The sequence below is a fragment of the Cebidichthys violaceus genome, unplaced genomic scaffold, assembly GCF_023349555.1.
Source record: "Cebidichthys violaceus isolate CVI_PGR_0920_01 unplaced genomic scaffold, fCebVio1.0.p SCAF_2, whole genome shotgun sequence".
Taxonomy (NCBI): Eukaryota; Metazoa; Chordata; class Actinopteri; order Perciformes; family Stichaeidae; genus Cebidichthys; species Cebidichthys violaceus.
Genome location: NW_027176372.1, coordinates 16,203,313 through 16,221,603, shown reverse-complemented (window position 1 = coordinate 16,221,603; position 18,291 = coordinate 16,203,313). Strand labels below are relative to the sequence as shown.

Here is an 18,291-nt window from a genome sequence, read left to right as displayed (position 1 = left end):
ACACAGCCAATTAGCATTCACAAATGATGACTTAAAAAAATACTATCAATACTGTTATAATTATAAGTAGAAGTAGGAAGAGGAAGAGGAGAAGGAGGAGGAAGAAGAGGAATATAATAGGAGACATACAAAACTTTTGACATAACTGATTAGAAGACATGAGGACAGTGAAAACAGAAAAACCCTCTAAGTTAAAGAGGAGCTGTCCGTTTTGTGGTGCTGAAAAAAAAGCGTGTACTTGTTGTCGGGTAAAACTGCTTATTGCTATTTATGTTCATTTCAGAGAAACAATGTTGAACAAAGCAATGATTTTGCGTATCCATCCTCACCTCTAGAGGAGAGTCTGGTTCATCCAGGATGCTCTTCTCACTCTGTATCCGCTGCATCGTTCCTGTAGAACTGGGGTCCATTATCAGCACGTTCTGACTACCGGCTATGCCGAACTTACAGTCACTCTTTCTGGAGTCAGTCGTCCTGCACACCTCGTAGTTGTACACGTGTTGGAGAGTCCCTGTCCCCAAAGTGTCTGAGTAACGTGGTGGATAATACGGAATCACAGGGAGATTGGAGTGATACATGACGCGAGACTGTCTCCATCTGTAGATCTTCACTGATATGATAACCACTAAACACGTGATGAAGAGGAAGGAAACTACAGCCAAAGCCAACACTAAGTAGAAAGTCAGGTTGTCATTGTACTCCTTGTCTTGTGTAAAGTCAGTGAACTCAGACAGCACTTCAGGGAAGCTGTCCGCCACCGCCACGTTAACAATGACTGTAGCTGAACGAGAGGGCTGCCCGTTGTCCTCCACTATCACAGTCAGTCTTTGTTTCACAGCATCTTTATCAGTGACTTGGCGGATAGTTCTGATTTCTCCATTCTGTAAGCCCACTTCAAACAGCGCCCTGTCTGTGGCTTTCTGCAGTTTATAGGAGAGCCAGGCATTCTGTCCAGAGTCCACATCAACAGCCACCACTTTAGTGACCAGATAGCCCACATCTGCTGAACGAGGCACCATTTCAGCCACCAGAGAGCCTCCAGTCTGGACTGGGTACAGAACCTGAGGAGGGTTGTCGTTCTGGTCCTGGATCATTACTTTCACAGTCACGTTGCTACTGAGTGGAGGGGAGCCTCCATCCTGCGCTTTGACGACAAAAGGCAGCTGTTTGATTTGCTCATAATCAAATGAGCGCACCGCGTGTAACACTCCAGTTTCTGCATTTATAGAAATATATTCAGAAAGTCGAGACCCACCGATATAAGTATCTTCCAGAATATAAGAGACACGGGCGTTCTGGTTTTCATCAGGATCTTTAGCCCTAACAGTATGAAGGGAAACCCCTGGAGAGTTATTCTCTGCAATAAACGCATTGTAAAGACTTTCTGAAAATAGTGGAGCATTATCGTTCACATCAGAGACCTTTAAATAAAAGGTTCTTTTAGTTGAGAGAGGAGGCATTCCTGCATCTGTTGCAACAACAGTGATGTTATATTCTGAAACAGTTTCACGATCTAATGCAGTATCTGTTACCAAAGTATAGTAATTTCTTAAATTAGATTTAATCTTGAAAGGTGCATTTTGTTCTATTCTACAGTTCACTTTTCCGTTATCAGCTGAATCGAGGTCTTTCACGTTTATAATGCCAATAGTTGTACCAGGAGGAGAGTCTTCTGACACAGGACTAGTGAATGACATCACATTAATCGTAGGGGCGTTGTCATTTACATCAGTTACTTCAATTATGACTTTGCTTGAATCTGTCAAACCTCCCTGATCTTTTGCATCAATTCTAAGTTCGTACTTTTTGTCTTTTTCATAATCAACAGAACCTGTTATTGAAATGACGCCAGTTTTTTCATCAATAACAAACAAATTGTTGATACCACTGTTGAGATCCGAAAAATAATACGTTACAATACTATTTGACCCAAAATCTGCGTCACTCGCATTAACAGTGGTAACGTAAGTATCTCTAGGCGAGTTTTCCATGACTGTAGCTTTGTACACAGATTGATTGAATAGAGGAGCATTATCATTGGCATCAAGAACATTTATATCTATATTTACTGTACCAGATCTCTGCGGAGCTCCACCGTCTACAGCTATTAGCTTTAGAGACAGATTAGGGTTCGTCTCTCTGTCTAATGGCTTCTGAAGCACCATCTCTGCGTATTTCTTTCCATCTGCATTAGAGTTTTGTTTCAAAATAAAATTCTCATTCTCGGTAAGAAAATATTCTCTGAGTCCATTGACTCCCACATCTGGGTCTTCTGCACTCGTCAGTGAAAAACGAGCGCCAGTATTAGCTATTTCACTTATTTCAAAATGTATGGTGTCTCTTTTGAACGTGGGAGAATGATCATTTATGTCTGTTATTTCAACAGTTATTTGATGTAACTCCATTGGGTTTTCTAAAATCACCTCGAAGCTGAAACTACACGGCGTTACATCTCCGCAAAGCTGCTCCCGGTCTATTCTCTCTTTCACCACTAAAATCCCTTTGTCTGTCTTCAGCTCGGTGTACTGGATGCTGTCTCCGGTCACGATACGGGCCCGACCAGAACGGAGCCTTTTCAGATCCAAACCAAGGTCCTGAGCTACATTACCGATTAGGGAGCCTTTCTTCATCTCCTCCGGGATTGAATATCGGATATGTCCGCTGACCAAATGGTTGAGATAGAAAAAGAACAACAGAAGCTTCCAATAGTGTTCGCAGCCAAAGCACCATTTCACGCACCGGGAGTGGGGCGCTATTCCACATGCCATTGCAAAACAAAAATATCAAAATAAGCTTCAACGATCCAAGCACGAGACGTATTCTGAAAAAAAAAATAAACACTGAATGCACATCGAATGAAATATGAAGTCGACTTCCAAATCGTCTCTGGATGTAGATATGAATTAACGTGAGTCTGTTTTCCTCAAATGTCAGCCCACATAATGCACACGGCCTCTTTTTCTCTCATAAACCAAAGGGAGGAGACTGTGTGGTAATGTTTTGCAGAATACGTTGGATTGACCAACAGCGTCGCTTAGAGTCCAAAATCTGTACCACCATGCAACAAACAATTGTTCTTGAAAATATCAAGTGGGTGATAAAAGTAATTGGTGGATAATTAAAATATTCTACGAATAAATGTCAGCACAATATTCTGCAAAAGATCAAGAATATCAAACTATAACATAATTTTAACATGAGTTTTAGTTTGAATCCGTTTCTAAATGACTCTAAAAAAAGTACGTGTGTTTAGAGCATTGCTATGAACGTCACACATATTAACAAAAACTTAATACAACAACAATGTTATCGTTACTCGGGGAAGCGCAAGGAAATATAATGCAAGTTATTTTGTAAATCTCTGCTGGATATGAACAGTGAAAGGGACACGTCTTCCTGTCAGTAAACACATTTAACTCAGATGAAAACAACTGCTTTCAACAATCACGAAATAATACAAATTAAGAGACACCGGATATCACTCACACTGCACAAACACTTTCAAAAACTAACAAGATATCAAATTACGTTAACGCAACATGCCAATAAGTCATAGCAATGCCTGTATGACACAATTGAATAGTATATGACCGGCAGAGAATAGAGGACAAACTATTTTTGAAGTCATGAATAGTATTCATATCGAGTGGTGCAAAGTAAGATGCTGTCCATGGTTCTGACGAAAAGGGTTTACCGTGCAATAGTTCAGCATCAATGCAACTACACAGAGGGAGAAATAAAGGCACGGAGACAAAGATGCATTGTTTAACTAACCTCTAGAGGAGAGTCTGGTTCATCCAGGATGCTCTTCTCACTCTGTATCCGCTGCATCGTTCCTGTAGAACTGGGGTCCATTATCAGCACGTTCTGACTACCGGCTATGCCGAACTTACAGTCACTCTTTCTGGAGTCAGTCGTCCTGCACACCTCGTAGTTGTACACGTGTTGGAGAGTCCCTGTCCCCAAAGTGTCTGAGTAACGTGGTGGATAATACGGAATCACAGGGAGATTGGAGTGATACATGACGCGAGACTGTCTCCATCTGTAGATCTTCACTGATATGATAACCACTAAACACGTGATGAAGAGGAAGGAAACTACAGCCAAAGCCAACACTAAGTAGAAAGTCAGGTTGTCATTGTACTCCTTGTCTTGTGTAAAGTCAGTGAACTCAGACAGCACTTCAGGGAAGCTGTCCGCCACCGCCACGTTAACAATGACTGTAGCTGAACGAGAGGGCTGCCCGTTGTCCTCCACTATAACAGTCAGTCTTTGTTTCACAGCATCTTTATCAGTGACTTGGCGGATAGTTCTTATTTCTCCATTCTGTAAGCCCACTTCAAACAGCGCCCTGTCTGTGGCTTTCTGCAGTTTATAGGAGAGCCAGGCATTCTGTCCAGAGTCCACATCAACAGCCACCACTTTAGTGACCAGATAGCCCACATCTGCTGAACGAGGCACCATTTCAGCCACCAGAGAACCTCCAGTCTGGACTGGGTACAGAACCTGAGGAGGGTTGTCGTTCTGGTCCTGGATCATTACTTTCACAGTCACGTTGCTACTGAGTGGAGGGGAGCCTCCATCCTGCGCTTTGACGACAAAAAGCAGCTGTTTGATTTGCTCATAATCAAATGAGCGCACCGCGTGTAACACTCCAGTTTCTGCATTTATAGAAATATATTCAGAAAGTCGAGACCCACCGATATAAGTATCTTCCAGAATATAAGATACACGGGCGTTTTGGTTTTCATCAGGATCTTTAGCACTAACAGTATGAAGGGAAACCCCTGGGGAGTTATTCTCTGCAATAAACGCATTGTAAAGAAGTTCTGAAAATAGTGGAGCATTATCGTTCACATCAGAGACCTTTAAATAAAAGGTTCTTTTAGATGAGAGAGGAGGCATTCCTGCATCTGTTGCAACAACAGTGATGTTATATTCTGAAACAGTTTCACGATCTAATGCAGTATCTGTTACCAAAGTATAGTAATTTCTTAAATTAGATTTGATCTTGAAAGGTGCATTTTGTTCTATTCTACAGTTTACTTTTCCGTTATCAGCTGAATCGAGGTCTTTTACGTTTATAATGCCAATAGTTGTACCAGGAGGAGAGTCTTCTGACACAGGACTAGTGAATGACATCACATTAATCGTAGGGGCGTTGTCATTTACATCAGTTACTTCAATTACGACTTTGCTTGAATCTGTCAAACCTCCCTGATCTTTTGCCTCAATTCTAAGTTCATGTTTTTTGTCTTTTTCATAGTCAATTAAACCTGTGATTAAAATTATACCAGTTTTTTCATCGACTGTAAACAAATTGTTGATACCACTGTTGAGATCCGAAAAATAATACGTTACAATACTATTTGACCCAAAATCTGCGTCACTCGCATTAACAGTGGTAACGTAAGTATCTCTAGGCGAGTTTTCCATGACTGTAGCTTTGTACACAGATTGATTGAATAGAGGAGCATTATCATTGGCATCAAGAACGGTGATATCTATATTTACTGTACCAGATCTCTGCGGAGCTCCACCGTCTACAGCTATTAGCTTTAGAGACAGATTAGGGTTCGTCTCTCTGTCTAATGGCTTCTGAAGCACCATCTCTGCGTATTTCTTTCCATCTGCATTAGAGTTTTGTTTCAAAATAAAATTCTCATTCTCGGTAAGAAAATATTCTCTGAGTCCATTGACTCCCACATCTGGGTCTTCTGCACTCGTCAAAGGAAAACGACCACCAGTATTAGCTATTTCGCTTATTTCAAAATGGATGGTGTCTCTTTTGAACGTGGGAGAATGATCATTTATGTCTGTTATTTCAACAGTTATTTGATGTAACTCCATTGGGTTTTCTAAAATCACCTCGAAGCTGAAACTACACGGCGTTACATCTCCGCAAAGCTGCTCCCGGTCTATTCTCTCTTTCACCACTAAAATCCCTTTGTCTGTCTTCAGCTCGGTGTTCTGGATGCTGTCTCCGGTCACGATACGGGCCCGACCAGAACGGAGCCTTTTCAGATCCAAACCAAGGTCCTGAGCTACATTACCGATTAGGGAGCCTTTCTTCATCTCCTCCGGGATTGAATATCGGATATGTCCGCTGACCAAATGGTTGAGATAGAAAAAGAAAAAGAGAAGCTTCCAATAGTGTTCGCAGCCAAAGCACCATTTTACGCACCGGGAGTAGGGAGGCATTCCACATGCCATTTCAAAAGAAAGATATTAAAACGGCTTTTACGATCCAAGCACGAGACGTATTTAAAAAATAAAAAACACAGTAAATCTGAAGAAAACGATGTCGACCTTTCACTTTACTCGATGTCTGATTAGATATATTACTAAATGCAAGTCTGCTTTCCTCGAATGTCAGCCCACATAATGCACACGGACTATTTTGCTCTCATAAACCAATGTGGAAAGGGAGGGGACTGTGTGGTAATGTATTACAGATTATGTTGGATTGACCAACAGCGTCGCTTAGAGTCCAAAATCAGTAATACTGCAGGTCTGGAAATATTAAGAGGTTGAATACATCTGATTGGTGCGTACTAAAATAATTATTCAAAAAATATTAAATCACGGTACTCAGCAAAATAAGTATTAATATACAAAGTAGTATCACTGTGGATATTAGCATGATTCTGGTCTTATGCAATTCGCAATAAAAAATGCAAATATATGAACAAAAACAGCATTGCAACATACAAATTAACAAAAACAAAAAATACTACAATTCTATCATGATGTAGGGAAGCACAGAGAAAAACAACACAATAGGGGCGTGGTATTGATGTTCAAGGAGAGCAGTGAAAGGAGCCTTTTTTACTGTTCTACCAATTGATATCAGATGAAAACTTTTTGTCCCTACAATCACGAGAGGGATATTATTAAGAGACCTCAGAAACCACCCAAAATGCACAAGTATATTCAAAAACTAGCAAGATACAATTCCACGTTCACACAAAAAGCAACTACGTCAAAGTAATGTGCGTGTGAAACAAAACAAAAAACACCATTTCACTAACTGCTTATGTCGGGTAGCATAAGTTGAATATCAATACAGCAGTATTCTTATCAAGTGCTGCAAAAAGTCAGATGCTGTCCATGGTGCTGAATAGGAGGGCATAGTGGCAGCAGTTCACTATCAATGTAACTACACACAGAAGTAGAAATAACGGCACAGAAACGAAGCTACACTAATTAACTCACCTCTAGAGGAGAGTCTGGTTCGTCCAGGATGCTCTTCTCACTCTGTATCCGCTGCATCGTTCCTGTAGAACTGGGGTCCATTATCAGCACGTTCTGACTACCGGCTATGCCGAACTTACAGTCACTCTTTCTGGAGTCAGTCGTCCTGCACACCTCGTAGTTGTACACGTGTTGGAGAGTCCCTGTCCCCAAAGTGTCTGAGTAACGTGGTGGATAATACGGAATCACAGGGAGATTGGAGTGATACATGACGCGAGACTGTCTCCATCTGTAGATCTTCACTGATATGATAACCACTAAACACGTGATGAAGAGGAAGGAAACTACAGCCAAAGCCAACACTAAGTAGAAAGTCAGGTTGTCATTGTACTCCTTGTCTTGTGTAAAGTCAGTGAACTCAGACAGCACTTCAGGGAAGCTGTCCGCCACCGCCACGTTAACAATGACTGTAGCTGAACGAGAGGGCTGCCCGTTGTCCTCCACTATCACAGTCAGTCTTTGTTTCACAGCATCTTTATCAGTGACTTGGCGGATAGTTCTTATTTCTCCATTCTGTAAGCCCACTTCAAACAGCGCCCTGTCTGTGGCTTTCTGCAGTTTATAGGAGAGCCAGGCATTCTGTCCAGAGTCCACATCAACAGCCACCACTTTAGTGACCAGATAGCCCACATCTGCTGAACGAGGCACCATTTCAGCCACCAGAGAGCCTCCAGTCTGGACTGGGTACAGAACCTGAGGAGGGTTGTCGTTCTGGTCCTGGATCATTACTTTCACAGTCACGTTGCTACTGAGTGGAGGGGAGCCTCCATCCTGCGCTTTGACTACGAGCTGAAGCTGTTTAATTTGTTCATAATCAAAACAACGAACCGCGCTAAGAACTCCAGTTTCAGAGTTTAAAGACACATAAGTAGAAACTGGACTACCACTGACTTGTGTGTCCTCTAAAATATAAGAGATTCGTGCGTTTTGATTCCAATCAGAGTCTCGCGCTCTGACAGCAAAGATGGAAATTCCAGGGGAATTATTCTCTGTGATGTAAGCAGAATAGCTGTTTTTATCGAATGAAGGTGCGTTGTCATTTACGTCAGAGATTTTAAGATGTAACTTTGTTGAGCTAGAAAGTGGGGGAGACCCCAAATCAGTGGCTGTTATTGTTATATTATATTCTGAGACGGTTTCTCTATCAAAATGTTGATCTGTGAGTAAATTGTAATAGTTTGTCAGAGATGATTCGATCTTGAATGGAAGTTTGCTATCGATAGAACATTTTATTTGTCCATTACTCTCAGAATCTGCATCTTTTATGTTCATTATAGCAATTGTTGTACCAGGACGTGCATCCTCAGATATGGGGCTAGAAAATGACATAATGTTTATAACGGGGGCATTGTCGTTGACATCAGAAACATCGATTGTAATTTTACTCGTCCCGGTTAGGCCACCCTGATCCTTTGCCTCGACTCTCACCTCGTATTTTCTGTCTTTTTCATAATCTATCTGACCAGAAACAGAAACTGTGCCTGTGTTTTCATCAATACTGAAAATATTCCCTGCATTTCCTTTCGTCTTAGACAAACTGTAAGTAATGACTCCATATAAACCACTGTCAGCGTCCGTGGCATTTACTGTAATAATACTCGTGCCTTTCATTGTGTTTTCCATCACAGATGCTTTATACACCGATTGATTAAATACCGGAACATTGTCGTTGGCATCTAACACAGTGACATCTATATTTACTGTACCCGATCTCTGTGGTGTTCCTCCATCAACTGCGATCAGTTTTAAAGACAGATGAGGATGTCGCTCTCTGTCTAAAGGCTTCTGGAGCACCATTTCAACATATTTACTTCCATCTGGATTTGCATGTTGCTTCAATATAAAATTGTCGTTTGGCGACAAAACATAATCTTGCAACGCGTTTTGCCCCACATCTAGATCCTCTGCACTCTGCAGTGGAAACTGCACTCCAACTGTAGCTGATTCACTAATTTCAAGGCTGATAGGTTTATCTTTATTTGGGAAGACGGGAGCGTGATCATTTATGTCTAAAACCTCAACAGTGATTCTGTGAAGTTCGATAGGGTTTTCTAAAATCACCTCAAAGCTGAAGCTACACGGAGTTACGTCTCCGCAAAGCTGCTCTCGGTCTATTCTCTCATTCACGACTAGAATCCCTTTGTCTGTCTTCAGCTCGGTGTAGTGAATGTTTTCTCCAGTCACGATACGGGCCCGCCCAGAACGGAGCCTCTTCAGATCCAAACCAAGATCTTGCGCTACATTACCAATCACAGAGCCTTTCTTCATCTCCTCTGGTATAGAATAACGAATCTGACCACCTACCATGTTCACCGCATGAAACAGCAACATGAGCAGTCCTATTTGACGTCGTAATCCATGAAACAATCGCCATCTTGCACATGTGAGAGATCCCTCAGTTACCATCGTGGCAAGAAAGAATAAAAAAAAAAAAATCTGTATCCGATTGATATGACGGTGAAGCTGGTTCTGATAGATCCGTAACAACTAAACACGTCTTCAACCTTTACAAGCAAGTCTGTGAGGCCATGTTGTCTCGTACGTGCCCTAAACCTCGACAGAACACAGAGAGCCTCCTTCACTGTATAGTCAGTTGGAGGATGGATTGAATGACGACACAACATATATCAAATATTTTACTGACCAACAGCGTCCCTTAGAGTCTAAAAGCTGAACATCAAATAAGACCGACCGCTGAGCTCTGAAGCACACGAACTGAACAAATCTCTCCCGAATGTAGAAATCACACTGGAATGTTGTTAAATATAGCATTCATAAATTAGAACACATTCAGCTCAACAGAATGTATTATGTCAGATTCTGTTTGAAATCAAAACACAAAGCACTTGTCAAAACATATTTTGACATGACATCTCATTCTAAAACAATTTGACTACAGCGCATTCAGTCATACAGAAACAAAAATATGAAAATGGAATGAATACATTTATAATCTTTGCGGGAAAACCCTCAAACTATTCCCTACAATGATTCAACGGTGTGTCAAGTTGTATCAAGACTGATAAGGAAATTAAACAATCTCCTCTAAAATGCAGTAATGCCCAACAATGCTGTATTAGGAAATGATAACAGCAATATCAGCCGTCATCAGCTAAACATGCAGAAAGACGGCTAGTCACTTTACTATTGTGAAACGAAAGAATGTAGGGGATCCAGGTTCTGCAATATTCAGCATTGATATTTCAATGAATTTACTCGGAGTGTATCCTTAAATTTTTCCTGTTGCCTTATGCCTCACATTAACCATACTAACAGCATCCTTCCTTGCCAACAGGAAATACTGTATAAAGAACAAAATCAGAACGTTGGCAATAAACTTAGTGCAGACACGTAATGTTTAACATTTATAATGAAGTAGTATCTTGCATAAAACACATTAAGTCAATGATTTCCAAAGGTGTATTTATGACAACTTTACCAAAAAGCAGCATTTAAAAAATGATATGCTAACAAAGATGCTGTCCATGGTGCTGAAATTGAGAGCATGGCTTGCAACGGTTTCTATTAATGCAACAATAAGAGGACAACTGGGGAAACACACAAAGCTAAAATGTTTAACTCACCTCTAGAGGAGAGTCTGGTTCATCCAGGATGCTCTTCTCACTCTGTATCCGCTGCATCGTTCCTGTAGAACTGGGGTCCATTATCAGCACGTTCTGACTACCGGCTATGCCGAACTTACAGTCACTCTTTCTGGAGTCAGTCGTCCTGCACACCTCGTAGTTGTACACGTGTTGGAGAGTCCCTGTCCCCAAAGTGTCTGAGTAACGTGGTGGATAATACGGAATCACAGGGAGATTGGAGTGATACATGACGCGAGACTGTCTCCATCTGTAGATCTTCACTGATATGATAACCACTAAACACGTGATGAAGAGGAAGGAAACTACAGCCAAAGCCAACACTAAGTAGAAAGTCAGGTTGTCATTGTACTCCTTGTCTTGTGTAAAGTCAGTGAACTCAGACAGCACTTCAGGGAAGCTGTCCGCCACCGCCACGTTAACAATGACTGTAGCTGAACGAGAGGGCTGCCCGTTGTCCTCCACTATAACAGTCAGTCTTTGTTTCACAGCATCTTTATCAGTGACTTGGCGGATAGTTCTTATTTCTCCATTCTGTAAGCCCACTTCAAACAGCGCCCTGTCTGTGGCTTTCTGCAGTTTATAGGAGAGCCAGGCATTCTGTCCAGAGTCCACATCAACAGCCACCACTTTAGTGACCAGATAGCCCACATCTGCTGAACGAGGCACCATTTCAGCCACCAGAGAGCCTCCAGTCTGGACTGGGTACAGAACCTGAGGAGGGTTGTCGTTCTGGTCCTGGATCATTACTTTCACAGTCACGTTGCTACTGAGTGGAGGGGAGCCTCCATCCTGCGCTTTGATAACGAAAAGCAGCTGTTTGATTTGTTCATAATCAAATGAGCGCACTGCGTGTATTACTCCGCTTTCTGCATTTATTGAAACATACTCAGAAACTGGAGATCCGCCTATCTCACATGCTTCCAAAATATAGTTAACACGGGCGTTCTGGTTTTCATCCGGGTCTTTAGCAAAAAGACTTAGAACAGATACACCTGGAGTGTTATTCTCTGTGATGAATGCACTATAGGAGCCTAGTGGGAATACTGGGGCATTATCATTGACATCCGAGATCTTAAGATAGAAGGTTCTCTTAGTTGAGAGGGGGGGCGACCCTGCGTCTGAGGCAATAACAGTGATGTTACATTCCGACATATGTTCACGATCTAATACAGCATCAGTCATCAATGCATAATAATTTCTAACATTGGATTTAATTTTAAAAGGAACATTACCTTCGATCGTGCAACTTACTTGTCCATTTCCACCAGAATCAAGATCTTTAACATTAATTATGCCAATAGTTGTACCAGCAGGGGAGTCTTCTGAAACAGGACTCGTGAATGACATAACGTTAATGACCGGAGCATTATCATTGACATCGATTACCTCAATTTCAACGTTGCTGGAATCTGTGAGTCCGCCTTGATCTTTGGCTTCAACCCTGAACTCAATTTTTTTGTCTTTTTCAAAATCGATTTCCTTTGCCACATATATTTTTCCAGTAGCTTCATCTATATCGAACAAGTCAGTAATCCCTGCCTTTGATTTTGAAAAGGAATACGCTACCTTCCCGTTTGAACCGCTGTCTATGTCGCTTGCATTCACAGTCACAATGTGAGTGCCTTTTGGTGCATTTTCAACCACCATAGCCTTATACAGTGACTGGTTAAACACCGGAGCATTATCATTGGCATCTAGAATGTGGACATCTATATTTACTGTACCCGATCTCTGTGGATTTCCGCCGTCCACAGCCAACAGTTTCAGAGACAGGCGTGGCTGTTCTTCTCTGTCTAAGGGTTTCTGAAGCACCATTTCAGCATATTTACTGCCATCCGGATTGACATGTTGTTTCAAAACAAAATTTTCGTTCGGAGTTAAAATGTAGTTCTGCAGACCGTTTTCCCCAACGTCAGCGTCGTCGGCAATCTCTAAAACGAAACGGGATCCAAGCACAGCGGATTCGCTAATTTCAAATTTCAGATGACTGTTTTGGAAGGTGGGAGCGTTGTCGTTTGTATCCAATACTTCTATGGTCACAGGGTGCAACTCCATTGGCTTTTCCAATAAAATCTCAAAGGTAAAGCTACACGGTGTTACATCTCCACAAAGCTGCTCTCGGTCTATTCTCTCGTGCACGACCAAAGTCCCTTTGTCTGTTTTCAGCTCGGCGTACTGGATGTTTTCTCCGGTAACGATGCGGGCCCGGCCAGATCGGAGCCTTTTCAGATCCAAACCGAGGTCTTGTGCAATATTACCAACAAGGGAGCCTTTCTTCATCTCCTCTGGTATTGAATACCGGATCTGTGCCTCCGCATGATGAACAAAAATAAATTGAAAAATAAACAGACACACTGCTCCTCGCAATCGTCCAAACAATCGCCATCTTTCTCCTCCGTCACGAGGATGTTCTTTAAATGCCATGTGAAAACAGCGTCTTAAAGCAAACTGAACGATGAACTAAAGATTTCAACTCACTGGGGAAAACGCATGATTTCCAGGTAAATTCTAATTACACTTTAGAAGTGTCAACTGTGTCTCCGAAGAGCCTACGCTCGTATGAAACGAAGAGCATATCTTCTTGTATAACGCAGTGACAGGGGAGGGGAAAGCACTGCCTCACACTGCACGGTTCAATTGATTTACCAGGCAACAGCGTCACTTAGAGGCTAACATTAAACTTGTACCAAATATCCAACTCCACGAGATTGGTGTTTCGGATGATAATATCTATCGTACGGGTGCATTTGAATATAAAAACACGTTAATGTTAGCTCAATCTAATGCCACGCATGCTATATCGTTCTTGACGATTTGAATAAAAAATATAGTAAATATAGATAAATAAACAGTTTTTTGTTTTCATTAAAAACCTGCGTAATATTTTAAACTACTACTTTTTTCAGTGGGCATACATTATAAACATGTAAGACGACCCCTTAACAGTGCCACAGTCTCTAAAAAAGAGCCTAGTGCATATGTTAAGAAATTGAAAACAACTAAATCTATTATTTCCCTATGTACAGTGCACTGCAAAAAATACTAGACAGAAAGGAGGCAGTAGTAATATATATATATATATATATATATATATATATATATATATATATATATAGCATACAAACCTCTAACACTTTCTAAAATGCTTCAGAATCACTAAATACTAATACTTGCGTCATCAAATTATAGTATTATTGTTATTATTATTGTTATTTATGTTAATATTATTACTAGGACGAGTCACGAAATTCTGAAATTAAATTCAACCAGTATTTTTTCAAGTCAAGCCAGTGCAACGTCTTCAAATGAAAACAGTATTTCAATGCAATCAATTACTTCAGCACCATGGAGAGCGAAGGAACTGCAGAACGGACCATTCGTCAGGAAACACCATCGTGATTCATGCTTTTATACCCCACTATTCCAGCTACAAATATTTGAATCATTACAAACACATGAACGTAAACCTTCTATCAACATTATATATTACTAGCAGATGTAATAGCTGATACGACTTGAGGGAGACCAACTTACCAGAGTAGACATGTAAGATACTGCTGATGGCTGCTCTCCATTCTGCAGAGTTTCAGTTCCAGCGTCATCCACACTAACCAAACTTTGACTCATGGGTTGGACATACTTTATGTCACTCTTCCTGGAGTCAGTCGTCCTGCACACCTCGTAGTTGTACACGTGTTGGAGAGTCCCTGTCCCCAAAGTGTCTGAGTAACGTGGTGGATAATACGGAATCACAGGGAGATTGGAGTGATACATGACGCGAGACTGTCTCCATCTGTAGATCTTCACTGATATAATAACCACTAAACACGTGATGAAGAGGAAGGACACTACAGCCAAAGCCAACACTAAGTAGAAAGTCAGGTTGTCATTGTACTCCTTGTCTTGTGTAAAGTCAGTGAACTCAGACAGCACTTCAGGGAAGCTGTCCGCCACCGCCACGTTAACAATGACTGTAGCTGAACGAGAGGGCTGCCCGTTGTCCTCCACTATCACAGTCAGTCTTTGTTTCACAGCATCTTTATCAGTGACTTGGCGGATAGTTCTTATTTCTCCATTCTGTAAGCCCACTTCAAACAGCGCCCTGTCTGTGGCTTTCTGCAGTTTATAGGAGAGCCAGGCATTCTGTCCAGAGTCCACATCAACAGCCACCACTTTAGTGACCAGATAGCCCACATCTGCTGAACGAGGCACCATTTCAGCCACCAGAGAGCCTCCAGTCTGGACTGGGTACAGAACCTGAGGAGGGTTGTCGTTCTGGTCCTGGACACGTACAATAACAGTTGTGTTACTATTTAGAGGTGGCGACCCTCCATCCTGCGCTTTGACTCGTATTTTGTACTCTTTGACTTGTTCAAAGTCAAGTGAACGCAAAGACTGAATGACTCCACTTTCCGTATTAATGGAGAAATATGTGGATACCGGATTTCCATTAACTTCGCCGTCAATAAGAAAATATGATATCCGTGCATTCTGACCCTGATCTGGATCAGTAGCGTGGATCTGTAACAGAGATACACCAGGCGAATTGTTTTCTATCACCTGTGCGCTGTAAACACTTTGGCTGAAAGTTGGTGCGTTGTCATTAATATCAGTAACATCTAACACGACAGCTTTTCTGCTTGATAGGGCCGGGAAGCCCTCATCTGTGGCAGTGAGGGTGATGTTGTACTTGGAAAGCTTTTCTCGATCGAGGATTTGCTCCGTGACCAATGTGTAATAGTTTCTGAGAGACGATTTAATTTTGAACGGGAGATTTTCATCAATATTTATATGAACCTGACCATTTTTACCGGAATCTTTATCTTGAACACTAATTAACGCCACAACCGTGCCAGGGAGAGAATCCTCTGAAATTTTACCCGAATAAGAAGCCATTGTGATTATTGGACTGTTGTCATTTACATCTGCTATGTCGATTATTAATTTGCTGGCACCGGCTACACCCCATGGGTCTTTTGCTTGAAGGTTTATTTCGTAATTTGGAGAAACCTCGTAATCGATGTCACCGGTGAGTTTAACCTCTCCCGTGGAAGAATTTATTTCGAAAGGACAGGACGAATCCTCCTCTAAGTGAGTGAAATAGTATGTAACGTTACCATTGTAGCCTTGGTCCGCATCTACAGCGCTGACTTTAGCAATAACTGTGCCTCGCAAAACATTTTCCAAGACAGATGCTTTGTATACGGACTGCGTAAAAACGGGTGCGTTGTCGTTTGCGTCCAAAACAGCAATATGTATCCTCACTGTCCCAGACCTCTGCGGTTCCCCACCATCTACAGCCGTTAATATAAGCGCATGCTCGCTTTGCTTCTCGCGGTCTAAACCAGTCTGAAGCATCATTTCAGCATATTTACTCCCATCTGTGCGAGTGTGTTGTTTGAGGACAAAATGACGATTTTCCTTTAAAGAGTAACTTTGCAGTGAGTTTATTCCTACGTCAGGATCAGCTGCGCTATCAAGCAGGAATACTGTCCCGGTTGGCGTCGATTCGCTAATTTCCAAATGAATCTCCTTTTTGGGGAAAGACGGAGCATGATCGTTTACATCTTGTATTTCGATGGTTATGGAAAATAATTCAAGTGGATCTTCGAGGACAATCTCTAGACTGAAGCTACACGGTGATTTCTTGGCGCATAATTTTTCTCGATCAATTCTTTCATTGACAACAATATGCCCTTTGTTCTGGTTCAGCGCGACATATTTGTTATCATCATCAATAACAAGTCGAGCCCGACCAGAAACCAACCTTTCAACATCCAAGCCCAGGTCTTTTGCAATGTCTCCGACAAACAGCCCTTTTCTCATCTCCTCTGGTACAGAATAACGAATTTGTCCGCAAACAGCAGCAACAAGGCAGAAAAGCAAAATGGAGACTCTACAATCCGATGAGGTGCCTTTGCTCTTCAGAATATCCATTTCTTCCAATGAATGTATGATCCAAAATGAAACAGGTATCCGTATAAGGAGAGATGCCTCGTATCTCGCTTACAAAATGGACCTTAACTCTGTGTTCACTCAAATCCACACAATGCCAACATCTTTACCAGAACATTACTGGATATGTTATCGCCCATTCCCTTCGACGACGGGCGGTGACTTGTGATAAGGCTGACGTTAGAGGAATCGAAGTCTGCTTAGGCAACAGCACCACCAACAGTGACTAAGAGAAACATCATCATCAGTATGTGTGGATCAATGCTCCAACTGTATAATCATCCAAACGAGCCGGGATGGAGATGTACAACATCCAATTTAAGTGAAAATAAAATAGCATAAAATAATAAAAGTCTGTTTAAAATGCCACACTTTGTGTTTTCTCAGTATCGGATTGGACAGATTGTCATCACGTTACAACATCAGTTGACTAAAAGTGCAAGTGGGTAAGCCTGGGAATACTGTGTATTGTGTTGGGAAGTGGTTCCCAGTTATCATACAACTATCCTGCTGGCCCTTTTAAAATGTAACATCTTCGACAATCTCAAATATAAAAGAGGATTCAAATATTTAAAATAACATGCTAAGAACAAATTGTGGACATACAGACACAGTTAAATGGCGATAGATAGATAGACAGATAGATGGATAGATAATCTTTTCTCGCCTGAAGCAATCGGACTGTGACCTACATTTGAGCAGGGGTATGAAACCACTCCAATGCTCAACCACAAGCATGAGCGAATACTGACACATTTCACAGCAGTATATTTCTTCTCCATGCAGCTACAACAGAATGTTCGCACAAGTAGGAAAGCCATTTTTTTAGTAGGTCACAATAATGCCTGTTCAAATACAATATTAGCATACTGCCGCAGAGCATAACATTCTGCGCATCATGATTTTGCATTATTTAGGCAATGACTGCACATCAGGGTGATTAATATGCATGTCGTTTAAAACCTCGAGTGGAATCACAGCACACGCAAATAAGAGCAATGCAGCTGCCTGTGCTCCAAAACTGCTGCCTAAAATCTCAGTCTTGTATGACTATGACTTTCATAACAGCATTTGAAAATGTGTGTGTCCAACCAACGTTTGAATTGTTAGTTTTGCTAGGTGAATTAAATACAGTCTGTGTGTAGTGAAAATAGATGCAGAGGAAGAGAGAGAGAGAGAGAGAGAGAGAGAGAGAGAGAGAGAGAGAGAGAGAGAGAGAGAGAGAGAGAGAGAGAGTAAAGAAAAGACATGGGAACTGAATATCATTCTCGGTAAACATGTGGTCGTCTGAGTTTGAGTGTGGTGCTGACAAAGATGCAATGCCAACATAGTATAGATCTGTTTGAGATTCAAAAAGAAAGGAAAGGAAAATAATCTTACCTGCTGGATGGAATTTGATGTTTTATTCAAGGAGAGCACCAAAAAAGAAAGGAGAAAAAAGAAAACAGTTAGTGTGAGTCCTAAATCAAAATCTGAT

The 18,291-nt window shown here is 41.5% G+C and overlaps 5 protein-coding genes across 13 annotated transcripts in view; all 5 read right to left on the bottom strand.

Annotated features, from left to right (window-relative positions):
- Nucleotides 1-18,291, bottom strand: part of LOC137875492 (protocadherin gamma-A11-like) — a 262,793-nt gene that overhangs the window by 154,820 nt on the left and 89,682 nt on the right. Inside the window, exon 1 of one of the 9 annotated variants that reach the window (XM_068714773.1) lies at nt 14,394-17,012. The exons of the other annotated variants lie outside the window; for them this stretch is intronic. Coding sequence (XP_068570874.1) covers nt 14,394-16,796 — 2,403 coding nt within the window. The 5' untranslated portion in view covers nt 16,797-17,012. Of the gene's footprint in view, nt 1-14,393; nt 17,013-18,291 lie in introns of those variants that run through there. 9 annotated transcript variants of the gene reach the window in all.
- LOC137875775 (protocadherin gamma-A7-like) lies at nt 187-2,928 on the bottom strand. The gene is made up of 3 exons (XM_068715284.1): nt 2,393-2,928; nt 330-1,105; nt 187-219 (listed from the first exon to the last, which is right to left on the bottom strand). Exons 1-3 carry the CDS (start codon nt 2,766-2,768, stop codon nt 187-189), a joined length of 1,185 nt encoding a protein of 394 aa, XP_068571385.1. The 5' UTR covers nt 2,769-2,928.
- LOC137875774 (protocadherin beta-16-like) lies at nt 3,766-6,398 on the bottom strand. The gene is made up of 2 exons (XM_068715282.1): nt 5,838-6,398; nt 3,766-4,550 (listed from the first exon to the last, which is right to left on the bottom strand). Exons 1-2 carry the CDS (start codon nt 6,211-6,213, stop codon nt 3,766-3,768), a joined length of 1,161 nt encoding a protein of 386 aa, XP_068571383.1. The 5' UTR covers nt 6,214-6,398.
- LOC137875773 (protocadherin gamma-A7-like) lies at nt 10,830-13,440 on the bottom strand. Its single transcript, XM_068715281.1, has 2 exons — nt 12,893-13,440; nt 10,830-11,605 (listed from the first exon to the last, which is right to left on the bottom strand). The coding sequence occupies exons 1-2, from the start codon at nt 13,281-13,283 to the stop codon at nt 10,830-10,832; spliced, it is 1,167 nt and encodes a 388-aa protein (XP_068571382.1). The 5' UTR covers nt 13,284-13,440.
- Nucleotides 16,892-18,291, bottom strand: part of LOC137875768 (protocadherin beta-15-like) — a 72,113-nt gene continuing 70,713 nt past the window's right edge. Inside the window, exons 2-3 of the mRNA XM_068715277.1 lie at nt 18,092-18,194; nt 16,892-17,010 (exon numbers count right to left, since the gene is read on the bottom strand). Coding sequence (XP_068571378.1) covers nt 16,892-17,010; nt 18,092-18,194 — 222 coding nt within the window. The remainder of the gene's footprint in view (nt 17,011-18,091; nt 18,195-18,291) is intronic.

Bases quoted from the DNA above. Each gene is read 5' to 3' on its own strand.
- LOC137875774 (XM_068715282.1), bottom strand. From the start codon at position 6,213: ATGGCATGTGGAATGCCTCCCTACTCCCGGTGCGTAAAATGGTGCTTT. The intron at 4,551-5,837 runs AAATAACTGTTG...GTAGCAACGTGA, and splicing joins AAACCCAATGGAGTTACATC to CTGTGAAAGTAATGATCCAG.
- LOC137875775 (XM_068715284.1), bottom strand. From the start codon at position 2,768: ATGGCATGTGGAATAGCGCCCCACTCCCGGTGCGTGAAATGGTGCTTT. The intron at 1,106-2,392 runs AAATAACTGTTG...GTAGCAACGTGA, and splicing joins AAACCCAATGGAGTTACATC to CTGTGAAAGTAATGATCCAG. The intron at 220-329 runs GTGAGGATGGAT...CTTTTTTTTCAG, and splicing joins AACCAGACTCTCCTCTAGAG to CACCACAAAACGGACAGCTC.
- LOC137875773 (XM_068715281.1), bottom strand. From the start codon at position 13,283: ATGGCATTTAAAGAACATCCTCGTGACGGAGGAGAAAGATGGCGATTG. The intron at 11,606-12,892 runs TAGAAGTATTGG...TGACTGTGAAAG, and splicing joins GGAGTTGCACCCTGTGACCA to TAATGATCCAGGACCAGAAC.